At 39.8% G+C, this 20,889-nt stretch overlaps 2 protein-coding genes across 7 annotated transcripts in view; both read left to right on the top strand.

The window, feature by feature from the left end:
- Window positions 1-4,931, top strand: part of TUT7 (terminal uridylyl transferase 7) — a 35,206-nt gene extending 30,275 nt beyond the window's left edge. For 3 of the 6 annotated variants that reach the window (XM_080572628.1, XM_080572626.1, XM_080572627.1), the window contains exons 26-28: window positions 343-668; window positions 2,378-2,454; window positions 2,628-3,040. In XM_080572628.1, coding sequence (XP_080428754.1) covers window positions 343-668; window positions 2,378-2,454; window positions 2,628-2,822 — 598 coding nt within the window. In that variant the 3' untranslated portion in view covers window positions 2,823-3,040. The other 3 variants (XM_080572630.1, XM_080572629.1, XM_080572631.1) reach the window with 3 other exon arrangements.
- Window positions 4,932-8,878: 3,947 nt separating this feature from the next.
- ISCA1 (iron-sulfur cluster assembly 1) lies at window positions 8,879-16,806 on the top strand. The gene is made up of 4 exons (XM_080572632.1): window positions 8,879-9,039; window positions 10,003-10,056; window positions 11,943-12,048; window positions 14,313-16,806. The coding sequence occupies exons 1-4, from the start codon at window positions 8,959-8,961 to the stop codon at window positions 14,459-14,461; spliced, it is 390 nt and encodes a 129-aa protein (XP_080428758.1). The 5' UTR covers window positions 8,879-8,958; the 3' UTR covers window positions 14,462-16,806.
- The last annotated feature ends 4,083 nt before the right edge of the window (window positions 16,807-20,889 follow it).

Below are 20,889 nucleotides of genomic sequence, written 5' to 3'. Positions count from 1 at the left end.
AAGAAATTGATACCCTATTTTTATCTGTTAGCATTTTGCTTGGTGTTTCTTCCACTGTCTTTAAAGCTGCAGCACGCAGATCTTCCTACAGACATTTTTATGTTTTTGAGATATAATTATTAGCTTTTCACCTGTACTGTAATCTAATCGCAAAGTTAAATCATTAAATGTATTTTATATCAGTATAGGACTGTTTGTTAGGAGAGTCAAAGGAGTTAACCTTATTTGACCGTCTGAGGAAATATATTAAATACATTTATTGTCCATATGCAATGCTTGTGGTTTTTTTCCTCCATGTATGTATATAAGGTGTATGAACTCTGTAGCCTTTTCCTCTTGCAGAGTAAGGCGGCGACGTGATTATGAAGATAGCAAAAACCAGAGGTACCCAGAAAACAAAGAGAAAAAAAGCAAAGAGGACAAAGAAACCCAGAATAAAACAACAGAAAAAGAGAGCTCAGTGAAAGAGGGAAAGTTGCATCCATTTACACCTCCAAAGAGCAAACCAACAAGGGGAATAGTGGAAACTGGAAGAGAAAAGAGTCCCAGGCAATCAGCAGAGAAGTGGAAGCGTCTGGAAGACAGAGAGTTAAGAGAAAAACGTTGTTTCATCTGTGGAAGAGAAGGTCATATCAAAAAGGAGTGCCCACAGTATAAAGCAGCTGCAGGTATGAAGCTGATCAACCTGAGTAGCTTAAGCACAACTTATTGTTTGGGAATTTTTAGCAGTGTTGACTAATGGATAAAGATTTTTGCTTTGAATGACATCACATTAATGCTGTCTCAGGTTTTAAAAATGTAGTCACACTTGGTCAGTTTTCTCTTCCTCACGTTTCAAAACTCTGCCGTATCCTGAGATGTGACATGGTTTCTCTTAGCAGGTAAGATGGAAGTAGAAGAAAGAGTAGAGTGTGTGTTGAAATTGCTTTCATTGTCCTCTCTACATAAGAGTTTGCTAACATTTCAAATTACAGCTTCTATTTTGGTGCACTGAAATATCAGTAAAAGGTAGCCTATAGCTCTTCCCATCATCTTCCCATACACAAAATATTTAGTGACCATAAGGTCACTAAATAAAAGAAATTGCTCAGATAAAATACTGTGAATGAAATAAAATAAAGAATGTTCCTCTTTAATCTGTCTTTTTTCCTGGAGTGAAATTGTAACTTTGAGTTAAAAAAAAAAAAAATTACAAAAGGGCCCCACACCGAGATCTTTACCGACAGACTTGAACAAAACAGTGAACTGCTAAGCAGTATCTAAGTCATCCTTCAGATTAGACAGATTTCTTATCATCTGTGTTGAAATGAAAATCACTCTGTAATAAAAATGAAACTTTTTAAGATGATGAATGGTACTTTCAGCTAGCTTCCAAAGGAACACAGTATTACAGTTTTCCCTTACGTAAACCTAAGAGCATTTAAATTCATACTATAGAAAAAATGCTCTACCGATTGCTCAGTCCTTGACATTTTAAAGTAAAAAACAGGAATCTGTTGCATAAACATAATTTCAAACCAGCTTTTCTCTATTAGCAAAAATGTTCCTTCTAGCTCAGATAAGGAGACTCTTCTTAATCAGCTGTATTTAGCAGAAGAGGGCATAAGACTGTACTAGCAAAATACTGGAAGTGGGAGGAAAATGGTTGCAAATATATCCAGAACTTTCAGGGTATTTGGAAGTATTCTTCATTTGATAAACCACTAGAAGTATTAGGTGGACAAAAAAGATGTTTATAAAGTAAGGCCATCCAGCTTCTGATGTTTTGAAGGTGCATGTCAAGTTTAAACTTAACTTTTGAGTTTCTTTATCTTTGAGCATTTCTTGCTACCATTTAATTTGCCATCATGTTGAGTTTTGCTGTGGTGAAAGTCAGTATGTCTGACTGTTCTGTAGTCACTGATGGGAATGATGGGTATTTTGTGAATTACTATATTTGAATTTGAAGAGGAGGAGAATTGATCTAGGTTGGGCTTTTGTTTTTTGCTTGCTTAGTGCCTGAAGTGTTCTCTGTAGTTGAGTAGAAGACTAAGAAGGAGCAGACCCAGAAGATCTGATTTTTGTTCCTTGCTGTGCTACAAACATTCTATGGGACTTTGGACAATTCTCTTAACCCCATGTCTTCATTTGTTCTCTGAAGATCCCAGTCTTTCTCTGTAGATCTGGGAGAAGATTCCTTAGATGCTTATCTATAGATGCATCTCATTTCATTGTGCCCACTTTCCATATTATGAAATGGAGGAAAATAGCAATGTCACGTGTTTTCTGTGCTATGAAAGTAGATGCAAGTATCTATGTATTTTTTTTTATGTTATGAAACCTGAAATGGAAACTAGTTTCAAATTAGTAAATCTTGGTTATATGATGACCTTTTCAGGAGGATCAAAGCTGGAAGCATTGTGTGGATCCCCTTCTTTACCAACTGTTGCCAAACATGGTGGTCGATTAAATCAGGTAAACACTATATGTTCCTTTTCCTGGATCTTTTTATCTTTAAATATTCTGAAGCCCATGCAAAGTAACTAAAAATAGCTTTACTTAAGCTTTCGAGGAGAACCTTTGGGGGTGGGGGGTTATTGTTATAATTCAGTTTTGTTCGTTCATCAATACATATGTGTTATTTATAGGGAATGCTTATACATGAAGAAAAAAAGAAACAAAAAGGAAAAGTATTTTTGAGTCCCCAGTCAGGTTTGTATGTCTTAATTTCAATTCAGAACTTCTGTGTAAAAGCATGCATTTTTAACTTGCTTTCTCCATCAGTCCTAACGGGAACTCTGCCCAATTTGCTGAACGCAGCAGTAGTCTGGACAGGTTGCTAGATAATTCTGAAGTGAAAACAGTTTTTTTTTTTCAAGCTGGAAATGTGCATTTTTTCTCAGTTGTGTTTCGGGAGCAGAACACATAAGGCATGTTAATTCTGTCAGCCATTTGTTCTTTATTTAACTCTGATAGATTTATTTTGCAGAAGGATATGGTGTTTTTATCAATCTTTCTCTTCTCTCCCTCTGTTTTGGCATACATGGGGTTCTGTGTTTCTCTTCAGGGACGACATGTGGAGCACTTTCTTGTGAGGCTTCCTCAGAGTAATCGTCTAGAATTCCATATGATCAGCTAACTTAGGAGAGACTATGAAAGCACATCCTTTGTCTGAGCTGCCAAAATGCAAGAAAGTTAAAATTACACTTACAAGTAGCAGTCAGATGATGACATAAAGGCCTTTATGTACTCTCTCTGGATCAGAGATGTTTTGTGCGTTGTGTTAGATGCATGGTTGCCGCTGCAGCTTCCTTACAGTAATTTCACACACTTAACTTATTAACTGGTACAATGAAGATTTTAAAAGCAACTGCTTTTTTTTTTTTTTTTAACTTGAGTTTTGAATGCGACTGCAAACCATTTAGCAGCTTGTTTGTTTTCTTTTTCCAGGAAATATATATAAGTCTCTTCTGGGGCACCTGAAGGGGGATTTGAGTAGTATTCACAAACTTCTGAAGACTAAACTGCTATTAAGTACCTCATTAGAGTCTCAGTTTTTTGTGGGGTGGGGATAGTACTTCCTGTTTGAATTGCAAGACTCTTTCAAATCTAAGTTTGGGGATTTAAAGCACAAAGCAGTTTGACATTAGGTGTTTAGTTGGAAAAAAAAAAGTCTTCCTTGTTTCTATTTTAGTATTTCCTACTGTTCTCCAGGAGCTGATGTTATAAAGTTGATCTGTGTGTGATTTCTTTGTAGTTTGACTTAACGGTATTTTCCTCCTGTCTGGTTGTTTCATTTGCTTTATGTCTGTGTTTTTTTTTTTTTAATATTATTTGAAACCTTTAAACCTTTAAAGTGTGATGCTTTTTTTTCCCCCCCAATCTCAGGCAGCCTTTCCAATAAATATATGACTCAGGGAAAAGCCTCACAGAAGAGGACCCAACAAGAATCATGAGGGATATGAAGCACTGTTAAATTGCAATACAGGCCCTTCATTCACTTAAAAACTTACTTTGGCTAAAGCATCTGGATTCACAGGACAGCAGCATAAACAATCTTCAACTTAAAATACCCATATCTCTTTAAATTTAATACAAATTGCTAGTAAAAGAAACTGGATTTTAATATGGTCTCATACCATGGACCCCTGCTCTTAAATAGGTTGTTTTTAAGCATTTTAACAGAAAGCCACCACATTTTGTATTTGTTTACTAGGTAAATCATATAGATAAGGGCAAGTACTAAAAATGGACCAAGGTTTTGTCATTCAGCCTGACCATTTTAAAATGCACTAAAATTGTGTGCAAGCCAAATATGTATTTTCTTCAAAAACTAATTTTTGAAAGAGCAAATATTTATAAATGTTGATTGTTTACTGAATCCTTGTGTAAAATTGTATGAAATGTTTGTAGACTGCTACAGCTGTGTTTGCAAACAGGTTTTTGTGGTGTTTTCTTTTCCCCCATGTACAGAACTGAAAACATGGACACTAGGAAACATATGTAAAAGTCTCTGCAAATAAGCAGTGCCATTAAGGTTTTTGTTTTGTTTTTTCTCCTGTGATTTTATGGGAATTCATTTGCTGCTGTGCTTGTGTACAAGAGGGGAAAAAGAAGAAAAAAAAAAAAAACGGACTATGAAACAGGTCAGTCCTGTTTGATGCTGCTAAGAATCTTTTTCATGACCTTGGGGATACAGACATAACTGCTTTATGTAACAGAGAAATGATATATGGCAACTGGGGAAAACACGTCCATTTTCGTAAAATGTGAATGGAATCCTTGGACCAGCCAAGAATTTAAGTAGTATTATCAACTTGAGCTTTACTTGAAGTCCTTCCAGAGCTGGTAATGTACTCTCTATCTTGTTCAGGAAAGGATTAGTTATGTCATAAAGTTGAAACCACTGTTATTTATGACTTTTAAATAAATTAAAAAAAAAAAAAAAGAAATTCAGACTTAAGTTTCTATATTTCTTCTTAGGTTGTAGTTTTCAGTATTCCTTTACTTAAATGTAAGATTAATGATTAACTTGTTAGAATAATCTGTTTTTTGAAATGTCATGTTTAAATCTTTTTTCCCTACCTATCTAATTTTAAACTAAAGGTGAAAGCTAGAATTTCTAAAGTGACTTCAAGAAGCTGAGATCCTATTTTGATTTGCATCCATCTGTAACTGGCTATTTATAAACTTCTAGATTGCAACTTTTCAAAAAAAAAAAAAATTTCCTTGACAAATTTTCAATCTTAGCCAGCAACAAACAATAGTTTCTTTTTTTCTGTAACTTCTGTCTTCATATAAAATTAAGCCATTTTTTCCTCTAAAAAAATGTTTTTTCTGTACTTTTTCATTCATACCCCAAAAAGTAGAAAGGCTGACATGGCTTCTGTATGGTTTTAGTACTCTGTTGAGACTCCATTTTTTGCTGATGGGAATTACCTGTATAAACCTTCAAGAGACTAAGGCACAATCTCACAAATAGAAGGTATTTTTAAAATGAAATAAATAATATTTATACATACTCACCCTCTTCCCGTTGTGATATTTTGTAGTTTAACAGTAAAACTTAAAAAATGTGAGATTCTAAACTCACATCCAATTGCAAACTGTTCCGTAGATTACCAGTCTTGTCACTTTGAAGCTGCTGCTTCCTTACACGACTACTAAGTCTGTATACTTACCAATGGCACAGCCCTAGAATAAAACCTCTAAAGTTGGGCTGCACAGTACAGGCATTACACAAATGACTAGTAAATGTCTTTGCCTAAACTATAGTTAAAGAGCACAGTCATAACTTACTAACACAATGATGCATTACAGAGAATAAACACAGATGATGAGGCTGTCGATGATGATGAGCATATCTACTGGATTTGTATGTTGTAAAATTTAGTGAAGGGATTTGTAATTACCTGGACTTCAGTGAAGCATTTGACATTGTCCCCACATGCCATCCTTGTCTCTAAATGGGAGAGACATGGATTTGGTGGATGGACCACTTGGTGGGTAAGGAATTGGTTGGGTGATCTCACTCAGAGTTGTGGTCAATTGCTCAGTGTCCACGTGGAGTTCAGGAATGAGTGGTGTTCCTCAGGGGTCGGTACTGGGACCAGCACAGTTTAACTTCGTGTCAGTGACATGGACAGTGGGATGGAGTGCACCCTCAGCAAGTTTCCTGATGACACTGAGCTGTGGGTTGCAGTCAACACACTCGAGGGAAGGGATGCCATCCAGAGGGACCTGGACAGGCCTGAGAGGTGTGCCTGTGTGAACCTCATGAAGTTCAACAAGGCCAAGTGCAAGGTCCTGCATCTGGGCTGGGGCTGTCCCAAGCACAAATACAGGCTGGGCAGCGAATGGACTGAGACCAGCCCTGCAGTCAAGGACCTGGGGGTGTTGGTTAATCAGAAGCTCAACGTGCACTTGCAGCCCAGAAAGCCAACCGCATCCTGGACTGCATCAAAAGCAGCGTGGCCAGCAGGGTGAGGGAAGGGGATTCTCCCCCCCTACTCTGCTCTCGTGAGACCCCGCCTGGAGCACTGTGTTCAGCTCTGGGACCTCCAGCACAAGAAGGACGTGGACCTGCTAGAGCAAGTCCAGAGGAGGGCCACAAGAATGATCAGAGGGCTGGAGCACCTCTCCTATGAAGACAGGCTGAGGGAGTTGGGGTTGTTCAGCCTGGAGAAGAGAAGGCTCTGGGGAGACTTTACAGCGGCCTTCCAGTACCTAAAGGGGGCCTACAGGAAATCTGGGGAGGGACTCTTCATCAGGGGGTGTAGTGACAGGACAAGGAGTAATGGCTTTAAACTAAAAGACAGTAGGTTTAGACTAGATGTAAGGAAGAAATTCTTCACGCAGAGGGTGGCGAGGCACTGGCACAGGCTGCCCAGAGAAGCTGTGGATGCCCCATCCCTGGAGGTGCTCAAGGCCAGGCTGGATGGGGCTTTGGGCAGCCTGGTGTGGTGGGAGGTGTCCCTGCCCATGGCAGGGGGTTGGAACTGGATGGTCTTTAAGGCCCCTTCACACCCAAACCCTTCTATGACTGGAAATCAAAGTAAAATAAAAGTTAGGTTCTCAATAACTTTCTTTTTATCCAAGAGCCTTCTTGCCTTATTGGGAGTATATTCTCAAGAGAGTGACTTTTCACATATATAGAAAAAAAAAAAAAGAGATGCACTGCATCAATAAAAAGCTTCTAAAAAAAAAAAACAGCATCAAAACTCATAGTAATAAACTGAACTATTAGTTTACAGCTGAATACTAATATAGAATGTAATAAATATTAATAAACTAATAGTTTAGAAGATTTCTTCTTTACCACTTGTATGTTCAGTACCTCTGTTATATTCAGTCTCCCTAAAGACTACACAATGAACACTGTCCACTGTGCTGTTTGCTGTGATTTTTTTGTTTCAAAGTGCTGTTGTGCTCTTGACATTCTTGTTTCCACAGTTGGAAAATGTCTTGTGCTATGATTACTTAGTTATAAGTGCTGAATAAAGATGAAAGAAGAAGTTCTCTCTCAGGTATACAGCAGAGCTAACTGTCTTCCTTAAATCAGCAATTTAATCTTAGTTTAATAGTTATCTAGATACCTACCTTAATTCATAGTTCCTTTTAAAAGAAAGTGTTCAGACTACAGAGCCAGCTTTTCCAATCCAGTTGTTCTTGTGAGAGTTGCTTTATAGATGTATTTAAAACAGGTTTGTCATTCATTTAATATTTTATTTAAACATCTTTAGTACACAATACTTCCTTTTTTAAACCAATCACAGTCTTATAAGACCTGCAGAAACTGCATCAAAAATGGCCTTGCTAGTGAAGAATATACTTTTTCCTATCGTAATGAAGTTATCAATAATATTTCTTATTGTTTGCTTGAACTACTTAGATTTTAATACCGATTTTACCTTTATCTTCTTTTGGCGTTGTACTGATGATAAAAAACACCTTAACAAAAGGCTGTTTTTCTAGCCTATGCTCAGTTTTATACGCTGAGATACTTCAGTCACCTTTCTGCTCAATGGTGATTGGAAGCTCCCTGGGGAAATACAAGAAGGCGAAGCAATTTATGCCCGCATGGTGGATGGTAATGGTGGGTGTGCATTTGTACACAACTTTACAGCTTGGAAGCACTCGTCTTGCTGACTGAAGCTTTGGACTAATAATGATAATAATAATAATATAAGTCCTAATAATGGACTAATATGAGCCCCCGCGCCCACAGGTGGGTGTGTTTTAGGTGAGGATGTGTGCCCGAGTTTTGTGTAGCTAAAGAAAATGCAATTTTTTACACTTGGTATCTGCTTTCGTAGTTGAGGTAGCAAGTGCTGTGCCTTAGTTCTAGTGTTGGAGAGAACAGGTACAATCGTGTATGAAATAATAAATAAATACACTTAAAAAAAATAAGTATTTTAAAGCCATTTAAAACTTCTGAAGCTGGCGGTCGGAGCGCCAGGTGCCTGAAGGAGATGTGGTGACGAGGCACGGTGGGGCACGGTGCCTGTGTCTGGGCTTTGCACAGTGACGGTACGCAGGGCTGTCCCGGAGGCGAGAAGCCGGCAGCCGTCACGGCACCGAAAGCCACGGCTGTGTCGTCCCCGCTCTGCCGGGGCTGGCGGAGCGCCCGGGAGCTATCGCGAAACGCTGCCCTGCGCCTCCACCAAGAGCCGCTCAGCCGCCGCCCTCCCTGCTACTGCGCTCCTCCCCGGGGGGGGATGGGAGCGCCGGGCACCGCCTATCGCCGCCTATCGCCGCCTATCGCCGCCTATCGCCGCCAGCACCCGCCCACCGCCTCAGCGAGGCCCCGGTGGCGCAGCACGGCCGCGGAGGGCGGGGCGCGGCCGGAGGGGCGGGTCCTCCCCGCGCCCATCACAGCCCCTCGGCCAATGGGGGCGGCCGCCGTCAGGGCGCGGCGCGGCGGCCCCGTCACGGCGTGACGTCGGCGGTGCCCATGGCCGAGGGCAGCGCGGGGGGGCCATGGCCTCGTCGGTGGTGCGGGCCACGGTGCGCGCCGTCAGCAAGAGGAAGCTGCAGGCCACGCGCGCCGCCCTCACGCTGGTCAGTGCCCGGCGGCAGCCGGCGGGGCGGGGGTACGGGGCGGGCGCGGCGGGGGGCCAGCCGTTAACGGCCGGGGGGGCGAGCCCTTAACGGCCATGGGGGGGGGGGGGGGTTGGGGGGAAGGGGGGCTGGGATCGGCCCGCTGCGGGCACGGCGGGCGTTGGAGGGGTTGGGGGGGGGGGGGGGGGAGGAAGAGGTCCGTAAATTTTCTGTGCGTAGTTCATCCTTGTCTGTAATGTGCGTTGGGTAAAAGTTCCGGGCGAGCAGAGTTAACGTAGTGAGTTGTAGCAGTGACCTTGGGACAGCAAGCTGCTGTCACGGGGTGAAGTTGTTGAGGTGCCTGTTGGCTGGCAGCGTGCGTGGGGAAGGAAGTAAACAGGCGTTGTGCGCTGCGTGGGGTAGGCTCAGCAGCCTTACGGGGGGTAAACGTCTTGGGATCAGGCATCAGGTGCAAGTAGAGCACAGGGTGGTTTGGGTTGGAAGGGACCTTAATGATCCCCTAGTCCCACCCCCCTGCCATGGGCAGGGACACCTCTCACCAGACCAGGCTGCCCAAAGCCCCATCCAGCCTGGTCTTGAACACCTCAGGGATGGGGCATCCACAGCTTCTCCGGGCAGCCTGTGCCAGGGCCTCACCGCCCTCATGGTAATGAGTTTCCTCCCAATATCTAGTCTAAACCTCCTGTCCTTTAGTTTGAAGCCATTGCCCTTGTCCTATCACTACACTCCCATAAGTGTATCTCACGCTCCCATAGGCTAGTCAGTACTGACAGATGGCTGGTGCCGAAGGTGGACGTCTCAGATAGAAAAAGAAGCTAAAACGTGAGACAAAATTAGGTTGCACACAAAGTCAGAAAATTTTACAATACGTGTAAGTATGTTACATGCTTCTTAGTATGTGCAGGCGTTCACTACAAATAAAAAGGAGCATTTCAAATTGATGAGCATATTTTTCTTTTTCAGACCCCATCAGCCGTGCAGAAGATAAAACAACTTCTTAAAGATAAACCTGAGCATGTAAGTGTAAACAAGGCCACCCGATAGATAGTGCTGAGGTATTAAGGAATGTGCTAAGGAATTTAGAGATGTTGGTGTCTTTTGTTTGGAGGGGAATGTGTAAGCTTGTTTATTCAGTGTCTTTTTTTTATAAAATGCAGGAAATAACTATAATGACATTTCATTGTACAGTTACTTTTGAGATAGATAAAAGTGAAGAAAAAGATTAAGCTTCAAAGTATTTTTAAGCTATTTTTTAATTAAATTTTCTAATGTGGCATAGTCATGACTTCTGGTAGAACCAGAGATCTTCAGCTGTTAATATTAGGATGTTACCAATTAGTTTTTGTAGGAATTCTCACTATGAAGTAAATAATTACAAAGCTAGATTAATACCCATTGGAAAACATACAATTCTTGAGAAACTTGACAGAAAATGCATTTTTCTTTATATATATGTATATATAAAAAATATAGACATATATTTTTATATATTATTTATATTTAAACATATATATTGTGTATATGTATGATTTATGTCGTAATATATTATAAATATTATATATTTGTGTGAATATATATATAATATGTATATATATTCATATATTTTAGAGAGAGAGAGTCTTTATGTATAAATAATCACCATTTTACAATGTAACTGAGCTTGTCATCTTTTTCTTCATAGGAAAAAAACACAGTTTTGCTTTCTAACCGTTATAAAAACAAGCGTTAGGTTTTCTGCTTCACAGCAAGTACTATTTCAAGAAGTATATTTCTTTTCCAACTTTGGTACAAGGCCCATTGTTTCTCTTGCTTCCTGTACATCTGCACCTATCTAGACTCTTTGTTCTAACACTTTAAACCATCATGAGGAAGCCCAAAGCCCACAGCTTAGCTGGTCAGTCACCTCCTTGTTACAGATGGTGTTCCTGTTTTCCAGCATATTTTTATCTAGTAGCTCCTGCAGAGAGAGCTGTTTAGTCTGGACAGATCATACACTGTTTGTCTGAAATCCCGCTTGGTGGCGAGTGATAATGTTTTGATCCATTTTTATCATAACATTGAATATGTGGATAGACGGCATATTTTTCCAATTTAATTATGAAGCGGTTGTGTGCTGAAAATGGAACAGCCACTTTTGAAAGATTCTTGTGCACATGTAGTTTTCTGGTTCCGTGCCACCTTACCTTAGTTTTTTACCTGCACAGATACCCTTTTGGTCAGACATAGAAGGCTGTGTTGGATAGCTGTCAGTGGTTACAAATATACCATCTGTGTTGGCTTTCAACAAGGATTAAAGCATGAAACAAATGGACGTGTTTGGTGTAAGGAAGGGATTGAGCTTTACAGGTGAATGGCAGTAGGGGTAATGAAGAAATTAAAGTAATTTCTTTCAGAACTTTGTATTGAAGTAAAAGTTTTCTGATGGTCATTAGAGGAGGAATGTAAAAATCTAGCCACTGCCCTTGGCCTGGCCTCACAGCTTCATAAATAAATTACTGTAAATAATCTTAGAATAGTGCCTGAATTAGCATCTGAATAATCTTTAACTTGAAGTCACAAAAACATGTTTAAAATTTCACCGTCTTTATGAGAGGAGGCACCTACAGGAGAGGCAATAGTTTATTGTTACTTCTATTGTACTTCAAGACTTTTTTTAAAAATGATTTAGAGCTTGGTCCACAGTTGTAATCATCTGATACTTATCCTTACCTTAGTAGTCAATTTTGTAAAAGGGAAAAAGTGTTACCTCTTAATCTATAATACTAACGCACTTCTGGTTTAGCACTGCCTTTGGGGTAGTGGAGGACAGATATCAGCATTTTGTGTTCTATGTTTTATCTCGGTACTGCAGAACAGGCTTAAGAATGACTTTTTTCTATGTTTCTGGGTTGTGTTTTTTTCAGGTAGGTGTGAAAGTAGGTGTTCGTACAAGAGGATGCAATGGACTCTCTTACACATTAGAATATACAAAGTCTAAAGGAGACTCTGATGAAGAAGTAGTTCAAGATGGTGAGTTTCTGATGCAGTACAGCAAACTTGTGTGGTGATGGGGGAGAAGAACCTAATTACAGATTTGAAGGGACAGGTTAGAAATTCCTTGAAGTAGCAAGTTACAGCAAGAGGTTCTAGCTTTCCGATGCTGGGATTACTGTTGCATTGTTTTCTGTGTTGAAGTTACCGTTAAAATCTGCAGCTTTGCAGTCTCTGGTTCAGAGACTACTGCGTAAGTCATATAGCCTGTCACTCACGTCTTTGGAGGTGGCTGACTGCAGATATTTAGAGAAAATACAGAACCATGAGTGTATAAAGGGATTCTTTATCAGCATGCCTAAAGCAAGGCTTGGCAAAATAAAGATTTTACTTGCAAAAAGATTTAGCAGCTATTTTCTCTGATTAGTCTTATGCTTCATTGATAGGTAATTTGTTTTTAACCTGTTTATGCTTTTGATCTTTGAAATGTTTTGTAACAACACTTCTACAATTTGAATTAAGCATTTTTTTATTTTTTTTCATATGCTGGTGTTTAAGCTTGATTCCTGATAATTTCATTGTGTGTCCCATCACAGGTCTGTTGCTAAAGTACTGAAACTTCCATTAATTTTTTCCATGTTTATAAGAATTTCTTTTTGGTCTTCCCGTCAAATATGGATTTTTTTTTTTTTTTTTACAGAAGCATAATAATTCTCCTTTTATAAAAGTTCCTAAAATATTTATTTTGTGTTTGGAGTTTTTGCTTTGTTTTGTTTTTAAGCTTTATTGAACTCTCTTGTATTTGCATTCGGGATAATTACGTTTAATCTAACAGAGAAGTAGGAGATTAGAATAAGAATGCAGTATCACAGTTACTTTCTTTTAAAAGGTATGCTGCTAGGCAGAGCCCATTCTTCCAGCTGTCTTGGAAATATCTGTGACCAACCCATACATTTTATTATTTTAAAAAAAAGAAGTAGTAGGGGCTTCAGCAAATGATTAGTTTGAACTGGAACGCATGAGATTGAGAGTGCCACACTGTTCTGCAAATGCCTCTTGATTTCAAACTTAGCTTGCTTCTGGTATTACATCTTCTGCTTGACTTAGAGAGCTGCTCTGACTTTATAGGGATGAAAATGCATTTTTCAGAATGCATTTCCTGATTTCAATCTTGAGGAGGGTAAAAGCAGTTTCCCTGAGTCAAGACAGAGACCTGCAACTCCAAAGCCAAACAGCATTTTGGATGTGTCTGTGCAGTTTTCTTTGGCTAGGCTTTTATCCATTGGAGGCAGACTTCCACTGAAGGCTTTGACTTTTATATAGCTCTATACTCTGTGAGCTGGTGGCTTTGGATACCAGCCCAAATTTTCTGGCATTTAGGTAGCAAGTGGCTGCTTCATGGATCAAGTCCATAAACTCTTTCATTAGATTTAGCCCTCCCCAAAAATGTATTTGGGGCAAATTCAACTCAGTTGCCCCCAGGCTTGTGTTGTTAGCAATATGTTTTGTATTTTGACCGTGATAGAACGGCTTTCCATCAATCTCTCGTATAACTTAACCAGTTCTTGTTGCTGTTTACTGATGCAACTTTAAATTTTTCTTTTTGTTATTCCCTAGTCTGTAGATAGCTAAGGCAATTCACTCGTGTCTTTGTATTGGACTTGGAGATTTAAAGTTCAGTATCTTTGCAGGCTGATACTTTGCGTGCTTTAGAAAAGTGATCCCTTTCTGATTCCTAAGATGAACTACTAATTCTTAGTCCTTAAAAGTTACTGTATCTTTGAAAGGCCACACATTTGGCTTGGTATAGGATTCAATACTGCTAATAGTTCATGTAGACCTAATAATTTTGGTAGAACAAAGGACATTCCCGTGTGAGAGAAGAACTTTTTTTGACCTCTTGTTGGTCAGATGTTGTCAGACTTTTAAGAATGGTAGGAAATGGGTTAACAACTATAATGCATGAGAAGTATCAAAGCTGATATTCGTTCCCAAATTCTACAACTTATTTCCCTGGTTATTGTGTTTCTAATTCCAAACAAAAAAATGTATGCATCCACATATACACACGAATAACAGTGCTAGGCTGTTATTAGAGTGTTATAGTAGGGTAAAAAATAAAATCAAAGTGTTGCAAGTTGGTCAAGGGAAAACATGTTTTAATGATAGTCTTGAAATTTTGCTTCCATTTTTATCAAGGTTGAAACAGAAAGTTTATCCAGTTCTATTCTAGTTGAAACAGAATTTCAAGGTAAGTGATGAATGATTTTGCTGTATGTAAATGTTTTTTCTTTGTCTTCAAGGGGTTAGAGTGTTTATTGAGAAGAAAGCACAGCTGACGCTTCTAGGAACTGAAATGGACTATGTAGAAGACAAACTGTCCAGTGAATTTGTCTTCAATAACCCAAACATCAAAGGAACATGTGGCTGTGGAGAAAGCTTTAACATCTGAAACTTAGGACTAATTTTTTGACTTTGAACACCACGAAACACTTGCTGTTTTTCTTTCAGAAGCAAATGAATTTTCTTCAGGTTCTTAAGCTGTGTCAAGTGTGGATGCCATTAAGGAAAATAAAGCATGTTGAAATTCTAAATTGTGTGTTATATTCCAGCACTGGTATAGTCATGCTGTTTTTGTGATGAGTTGGGATCCAAAAGGTAAGAACAGTAAGTGCTATAGCAACATCTCTGTACTCTCACATGCCAAGGAAATAAACCTCACTGTTCCTTTCCTTTGCCATTTTCTTTGTCCAGTGTACTCACAATTCCCCATCCAAAACCCATGCAATTATCAGAAATATATTCTGATTTGATTTGGGGGGGAAGGAAATAACGAAAACCAACATTTATAGGTGTTTGTTTATATACACCCATCTATGGTCTTCAGCTTCAAAGTTCACGGATTATGTAGATGCTTACTTTATGTTCTTAGATTTCTGATGGTTTCATGTTTTTTATGTGTAGGTTTTCTGGTATCCTATTTTCCTGTAAATCCAAGGAAGTCCGAAAAGAAGTTAATGTATTAATGTAGTAGGCTGTTAGAGCACTGTTTGTAGAAATACTTCAAAATATGCTAATCCAATTTTAATCCTGCTCCTTGCCTTGTTGAAGGCAGAGCTTATGTTGTTTGTGTTTCAACAACTTGAAACACGTTCAGGCAATGGAGTGCTAAAGCAGGAGTAAAGCAGGTCTTGTTTCTCACATTTCTGCTGTTTGTCCTCATCGTTCTTGACTTAAATTGCAAAGTCGATAACACTGCTCAGAATTCAGATTTCCAGTGGTCACGGAACATGTATATGCTCTCATATGCTGTCTGTGCACCAAAGCTATATGCATGGGGTTTCTTGAGAGGAAAAAAAAAAAGTACTTTTTTCTTTTTGTAGACATGTGTGCTACTAATCTTGTTAGAATTTGAATTCTCTGTAATGACTGCGTAGGTACTAGGATTCTTCCCTTACAAAACTTTACGGTAACTTCTATTTAATTCCCATGTTGAGGTCAATTTACTAACAGGAAATGTTTGTGATTTAAAAACAAAAAACTTGTATTTAATAATTGTTTAAAAATAATCTAGTCATTAATTAAAACAATTATACTTACAGGATGCTATTTTTTCTTTGGGATTAATGTACTTTCTTTTAATCAGATTATTCCTTTTTTAAGACAGTGTTTTTCAAGCCGATTGTCTTCAGTACTTCTTCTACTGGAGCTCAGGCAGAAGTGTAAATGTTTCTCCAGACCTTCCCAAAGGTGGTAGGAAAAAAAGTACTGTTCCATTCTAATGTATCTCTAATTTCCCTGATTGTCCAAAGAGGACACTGTGCAGCTGAGCTACTTAGTTGCGTAGAAGAGAGATGGTAACTTGTCTGCCTGGGAAACTGACCTGAGCAGTTAGTCAAAAGGCTGGAAATCGGAAGCAGAGGACAAGAGGAGTAAGGCTCTTAGAGTCATACCATGTGCCTGTGAACAACTTTACAGCAGCAATGTGCTGAAGTTGTGGGATTGCAGCTGGGTAGATCCAGTTTGAGAAAAGTTGTACAGAGAAAAATAAAAATGAAAAATTCTCAAGATGTACTGCGTAAGAAAAGAAGGCCAGGATTTCCACAGCTATAGTTAATATTAAGTACTTGAATTTTAGTTGTATACTGTATCACCTTTTGATGCAAAAACACTTTTCCCTGCAGTGGTCAACTATTGTACACAGTTACTTTATTTTATACAGTAATTCAGGAATAACTGGTAGTACACTGGTTAGCTGAATTTATAGGGCTGTATGTCCTTTGGTCTTGCCAAACAAAAATCCAGTTAATGTGATACAGCTGAATTAGTATGTCTAAAACTCTGAGTTAAGGGCATCTCTTCAGATTACATTTCTATGCTTCTTGCTAGGGGATAAGACTATGAATGTAGTAGCACTGGTGTTTCCTAAGAATGCTGTTATTTACTCAGCTTGTTTCAGTGTGCATTTGTTTTGTTTTGGGAGGGAGGGTTGTTTTTTTTGTTGGTAGTTAAATATTTTTTTTTGGACCTGTGGTGCTCACAGCAATCCTTTTCATGTGTTTTGTGTATATGCCTTGAATGAGAGTTTGCACTTCCATACACCCATGAAATAATCCTCTAAGAATGATCAATTTACTGACACTTAACGCACAGTGTGTTAAAGTAAGCTTCTGTAAAGTGCTATTAACAGTTATATAGGAACATGGTTTTGTCAGTTGATACATTATAATTTTGTGCAATACTGTATGTAGAGTTCTCAGTTATAACAATAAATACTGCCTGTTCGTAAACATGAAAGATTCTGATCTTGAAATTCTGTTAAGAGTAACAAAGGAGGATGGGGCAGAGGGGGTGGAAGGGAATTATGTTTGTGTGCCTTTAAAAACTAGATACAATGCTACTGTTACCTGAATTAATAACTCTTAGAAATACTACCAAATTTTGGAGAAAATGCTAGAGATTACTGATACATGCTCTTTGTCTGTATTGACTGGCCATACAGCAAGCAGTTTGTCCTGCTCTATTTTTATTACCACTTGCAAAATATGCTGCTTTGACAAGGAAAGCTAAAATGCAAATATTTAGCACAGTTCCACATGCATTTGGGTTTGAGCAGCATTTGAATTGTAATTTTTTAAGCAGTAGCTGTCATGTTTCTTAAAGAGAGATACAGTAAGGGAAGTCTATCTGCTGACTTGAAGCTAGCTCTTTGCCCTCATCTCTTACAGCCCCTTTCAGTGGGTCATTTCTTAACCTGTGTGCATCTTAACTGGTAGCAGAGCTCCACAAGATCCTCAAACTGTGGAACCCGCTTTCCTAGATGAGGCCTGTCTTGCTTTTCCATGAACTCAACCCAGATTCCTAGTTCGTGGGAACGCATACCTGCTGCCACAGGATGGCAGCAAGCTTACAGTCCACTCATTTCAAAATGAGAACCGCCTCTGCCTTGATTCTCACGTTCTGTTTCCTGTTTTATTTCATGAATACCAGAGTGCTCTTGCTTATACTGTTCGAAACTGTTGTGTTGTTTGCCCTTTTATTCTGTTCTGTGCTTTCTGCCTCTTTCTGAAGGATGGCAGATGGCTACAGAAATGCAAAATGCCACATCCCTGTAAGACCTCCTGATGCGAAGAGTAACAAAGTGCAAAGCATAGCTTGCTTGCCAGCTTTTGCTATTAAAACATTGGATTTTTCACTGTTTTTCCCCTTACTAGTAGTGTGATAATGTACTTCATTTATGTTGTATCTAACTCTGAATTACTGCAAATGAATGCTCTCATCCCCTACACCTTACTCATCTGGGTTTTTACTGACTGCATAGTGATTTTACTACATTTTAGTGAAGAATTCCTTCCATAGCTTACTGAAACTAAATCTAGATAGCGGGAATAAGTTCCCCTTAACTGGCTAGTGAAATAAGAGAGCCTCTGAAACTTGAAATGGAATAGTAGAATTCATTTCACAGAGATTTCCAGCCAGCCACTTCCTTTTTCATCCATAGTCTGTAATTTGTTCATGGTGAGTCATTCACGCAGACCTTTCATTCCTAAGCACAGTATTCCTTCTGATTCAATGCTAAATAGTTGTATGGGGTAGCAAAACTGTATTTAAATTAGATTGTTTTGCTGTTAATTACACTCTTTCCTTCTTTGCACTTGTTTCACATCAGAAGCTTAAATACAAGCAAGTATTCAAATAAGGAGAAAAGGCAAGATTAATGTGGTGGGATGTTACGAAGAACACAGGTACTAGGGAATGGGAAATAGTCCCTCCTGTCAACCTCCATTTTCACAAGAAATTTACAGCGTGTGATCCTCCTGTTTGCAAATTAGATTTGGTTTAAGTGTATAGTAAAAATTGGTTCTCTAGTGAATATCTAATGAATATTCCACCCTCCACAAAAATAAATAAATAAATAGAAAATCCAATACTTGGGTGTAAATAGTGATAATGTAAATCTGATGTTTGGAAGCTTTGTTTAGAAATCATACTGCTTCTCCCTGAGATATATCTTCTGAATTTCTGCCTTTACTATTCAAGCTATGAACTAAGATTCAAGCAGATTAGTGAAACAAGTGCTTGAATCTAAGCTAGTGAAGCTGAGTTTATGTTAACATGTTGCATTGTGCATTTCAATGCTTTAAGAGAGGAACCTATTTTCTTTTGCTGAAATACGGAAAAACCATAGTGCAGTGATAGCTATAGTGAGTGTATGTTACTTAAACTACCCTATTAAGATGAGCTAGAGATCACATGCCTATGTCCTAGGGAGCCTCAACTACTTGCCGCAAGGTTATTGTCAGTTGCCTCCCACAATATTCTTTTCATGAAGAATCTGTTTTCTACAATTAACTTAGAATTTCAGAATGCTCATGCAATCCACAAATCCAAAGGCTGTTAGACATTTAACAAGGATCTTCACCGTTCTCATCTTACAGGCATTGCCCGTAACAGAACTGTGAAGCAGTTATGCTGGACTCGGAACAACTGTCATGAATTCCAGGTTTGGGTCCTTACAAAGAAAGCTATTCACATTTAATCTGTGTATGTGCCATCCTTTGTCTTAATGAAATCAGTGCAGCCAGGGCTGTCGCAAAGCTGGTTAGAACAGCCTCGTGTTATAATTAGGCCCATGTGCCTCAATAAAGAGGTTTTGCATGCACGCAATTCTAAAAACAGAACCCTTGGTTCATTATTAATTTGAAAAATATTTCCTGGAAAATAGTACTCCGGTGGGAATCGGCCCGAGCTGAGTTTTGAACAGAGAATGTTTTGGTGCATTGCAAAGGCAGTGGCTTTTTTTCTGTCTGCTGACACCTCCGGCCCTGCTAGCTCAAGAAACCTGCCTGCATAGTCACCTGCTGCCTGAAGAAAGCCTGCCACAGCTCACGGCACTTCTCACTCCCCAAAGCGGCCTTTGGGGCAGGAGGTGGGAGGAGAGTGAAAGCAGGCAGGAAAGAGAATTTTTTCACCCCAGGTAAAATATTTAGTAAAATTTAGCCAAATAAAAATTAAACACCACCAGCAGGTCAAGGCCCCACTGGTGGCGGCCATCTTCCCCCAGCCGCCATCTTCCCCCAGCCGCCATCTTCCCCCCCGGCCCCCGGCAGTGCCTCAGCACTCCCTGGCGCTCCCTGCTCTGAGCCTCTCTGAGGGCCAAGGGAGGCCAAGCTGTGGCCTCCGTGGTGGATCCCCAGCAGGCCAAAGGGCGAGGCCCCCTCGGGTGTTTTGGCACTGGCAATCGTCTCCCAAGGAAAGGGAGAAATCCTGCCATTTTAGAGAGGGTTTTATACACTGGTGGGCAAAGTACTGTGATGCTGTGGTGGCTGTACCCTGCTGGGCAGCTGAACTCTACCACAACCGCTCTCCGCTCTCTCACTCCCCTCCCTTAGAAGAGGGGGGAGAAAAAAGTGTGCTGGAAAGAAAAAAGCTTACGGGTTGAGTTAAGGATAATTTAATTAAAGGGAAAAGGAAGAGAAAAAAAAAAAAAAAAAAGAAAAAAAGGCAATGTCATGAATAAGCACAGAGAAAGAGAGAGAGGAAAAAAAAATTACTCTCTAATTCCCATCAATAAGCAATGTTTGGCCATGTCCTGGCACGCAGGGCCTCAATATGCATAGCGGTTGTTTGGGTGAACAGATGTCTTCATAATGAGAGCTTCCACCGCCCCCTCCGCCTTTTCCTTTCCCACCCGTTATTGCTGAGTGTGACATCACCTGGCACGCAATATCCCTTTGGCTGGTTCAGGTCAGCTGCCCTGGTGATGTCCCTTCCTCCCCTCTTGCCCACCCCCAGCCTGCTGGCTCTGGGGAGCAGTCCTGATGCTGTGCCAGCACTGCTCAGCAGCAGACACAACACTGGGGTGATACCAGTGCTGTCCTAGCTGCAAGTGCAGCGCCCAGCGCTGTATGGGCTGCTGCAGGGAAAGTTAACATCCCAGCCAGACACAGTACAGATGCGTAATACAGAAATACCACTGTTAGTTCACAGGATGCTGAGAAACGTGGAATTGGGTCCCTTTTGGGCATTTGTATTTTTCCTATTAAACTTTTCCCCTTTTAAACCTATCATTTTCAGGTATTTTAATTAAAACGTCTTTCATTTTTTTCAGCAGAGTGAGGCCACAATGGATCAAACTGGGAATGATATAGTGCCAGAAGATCCAGAGCAGAAGAAACAGTCTTTCTCTTTTGGTTGTAAAGTAAGAACTGTAACAGTATAAAACCCATTTGTAGGCTTTCTGTGTCTACTTCCTTATATCTTCAGTGTTGGTGGGGTTTGTTTTGTTTTGTTTTTCCAAAAACAATTGCCTAGGTACCTCTACAGTACCAAATTAGTATTTGTTCAAAATGCTTTTTGGTATGTATAGTGGAACTGTCA

This window comes from Anser brachyrhynchus (assembly GCF_964034855.1).
Source record: "Anser brachyrhynchus genome assembly, chromosome: Z".
Classification (NCBI taxonomy): domain Eukaryota; kingdom Metazoa; phylum Chordata; class Aves; order Anseriformes; family Anatidae; genus Anser; species Anser brachyrhynchus.
The sequence above is the reverse complement of the archived record's forward strand: the minus strand, read 5'-3'. Positions and strand labels throughout refer to the sequence as shown.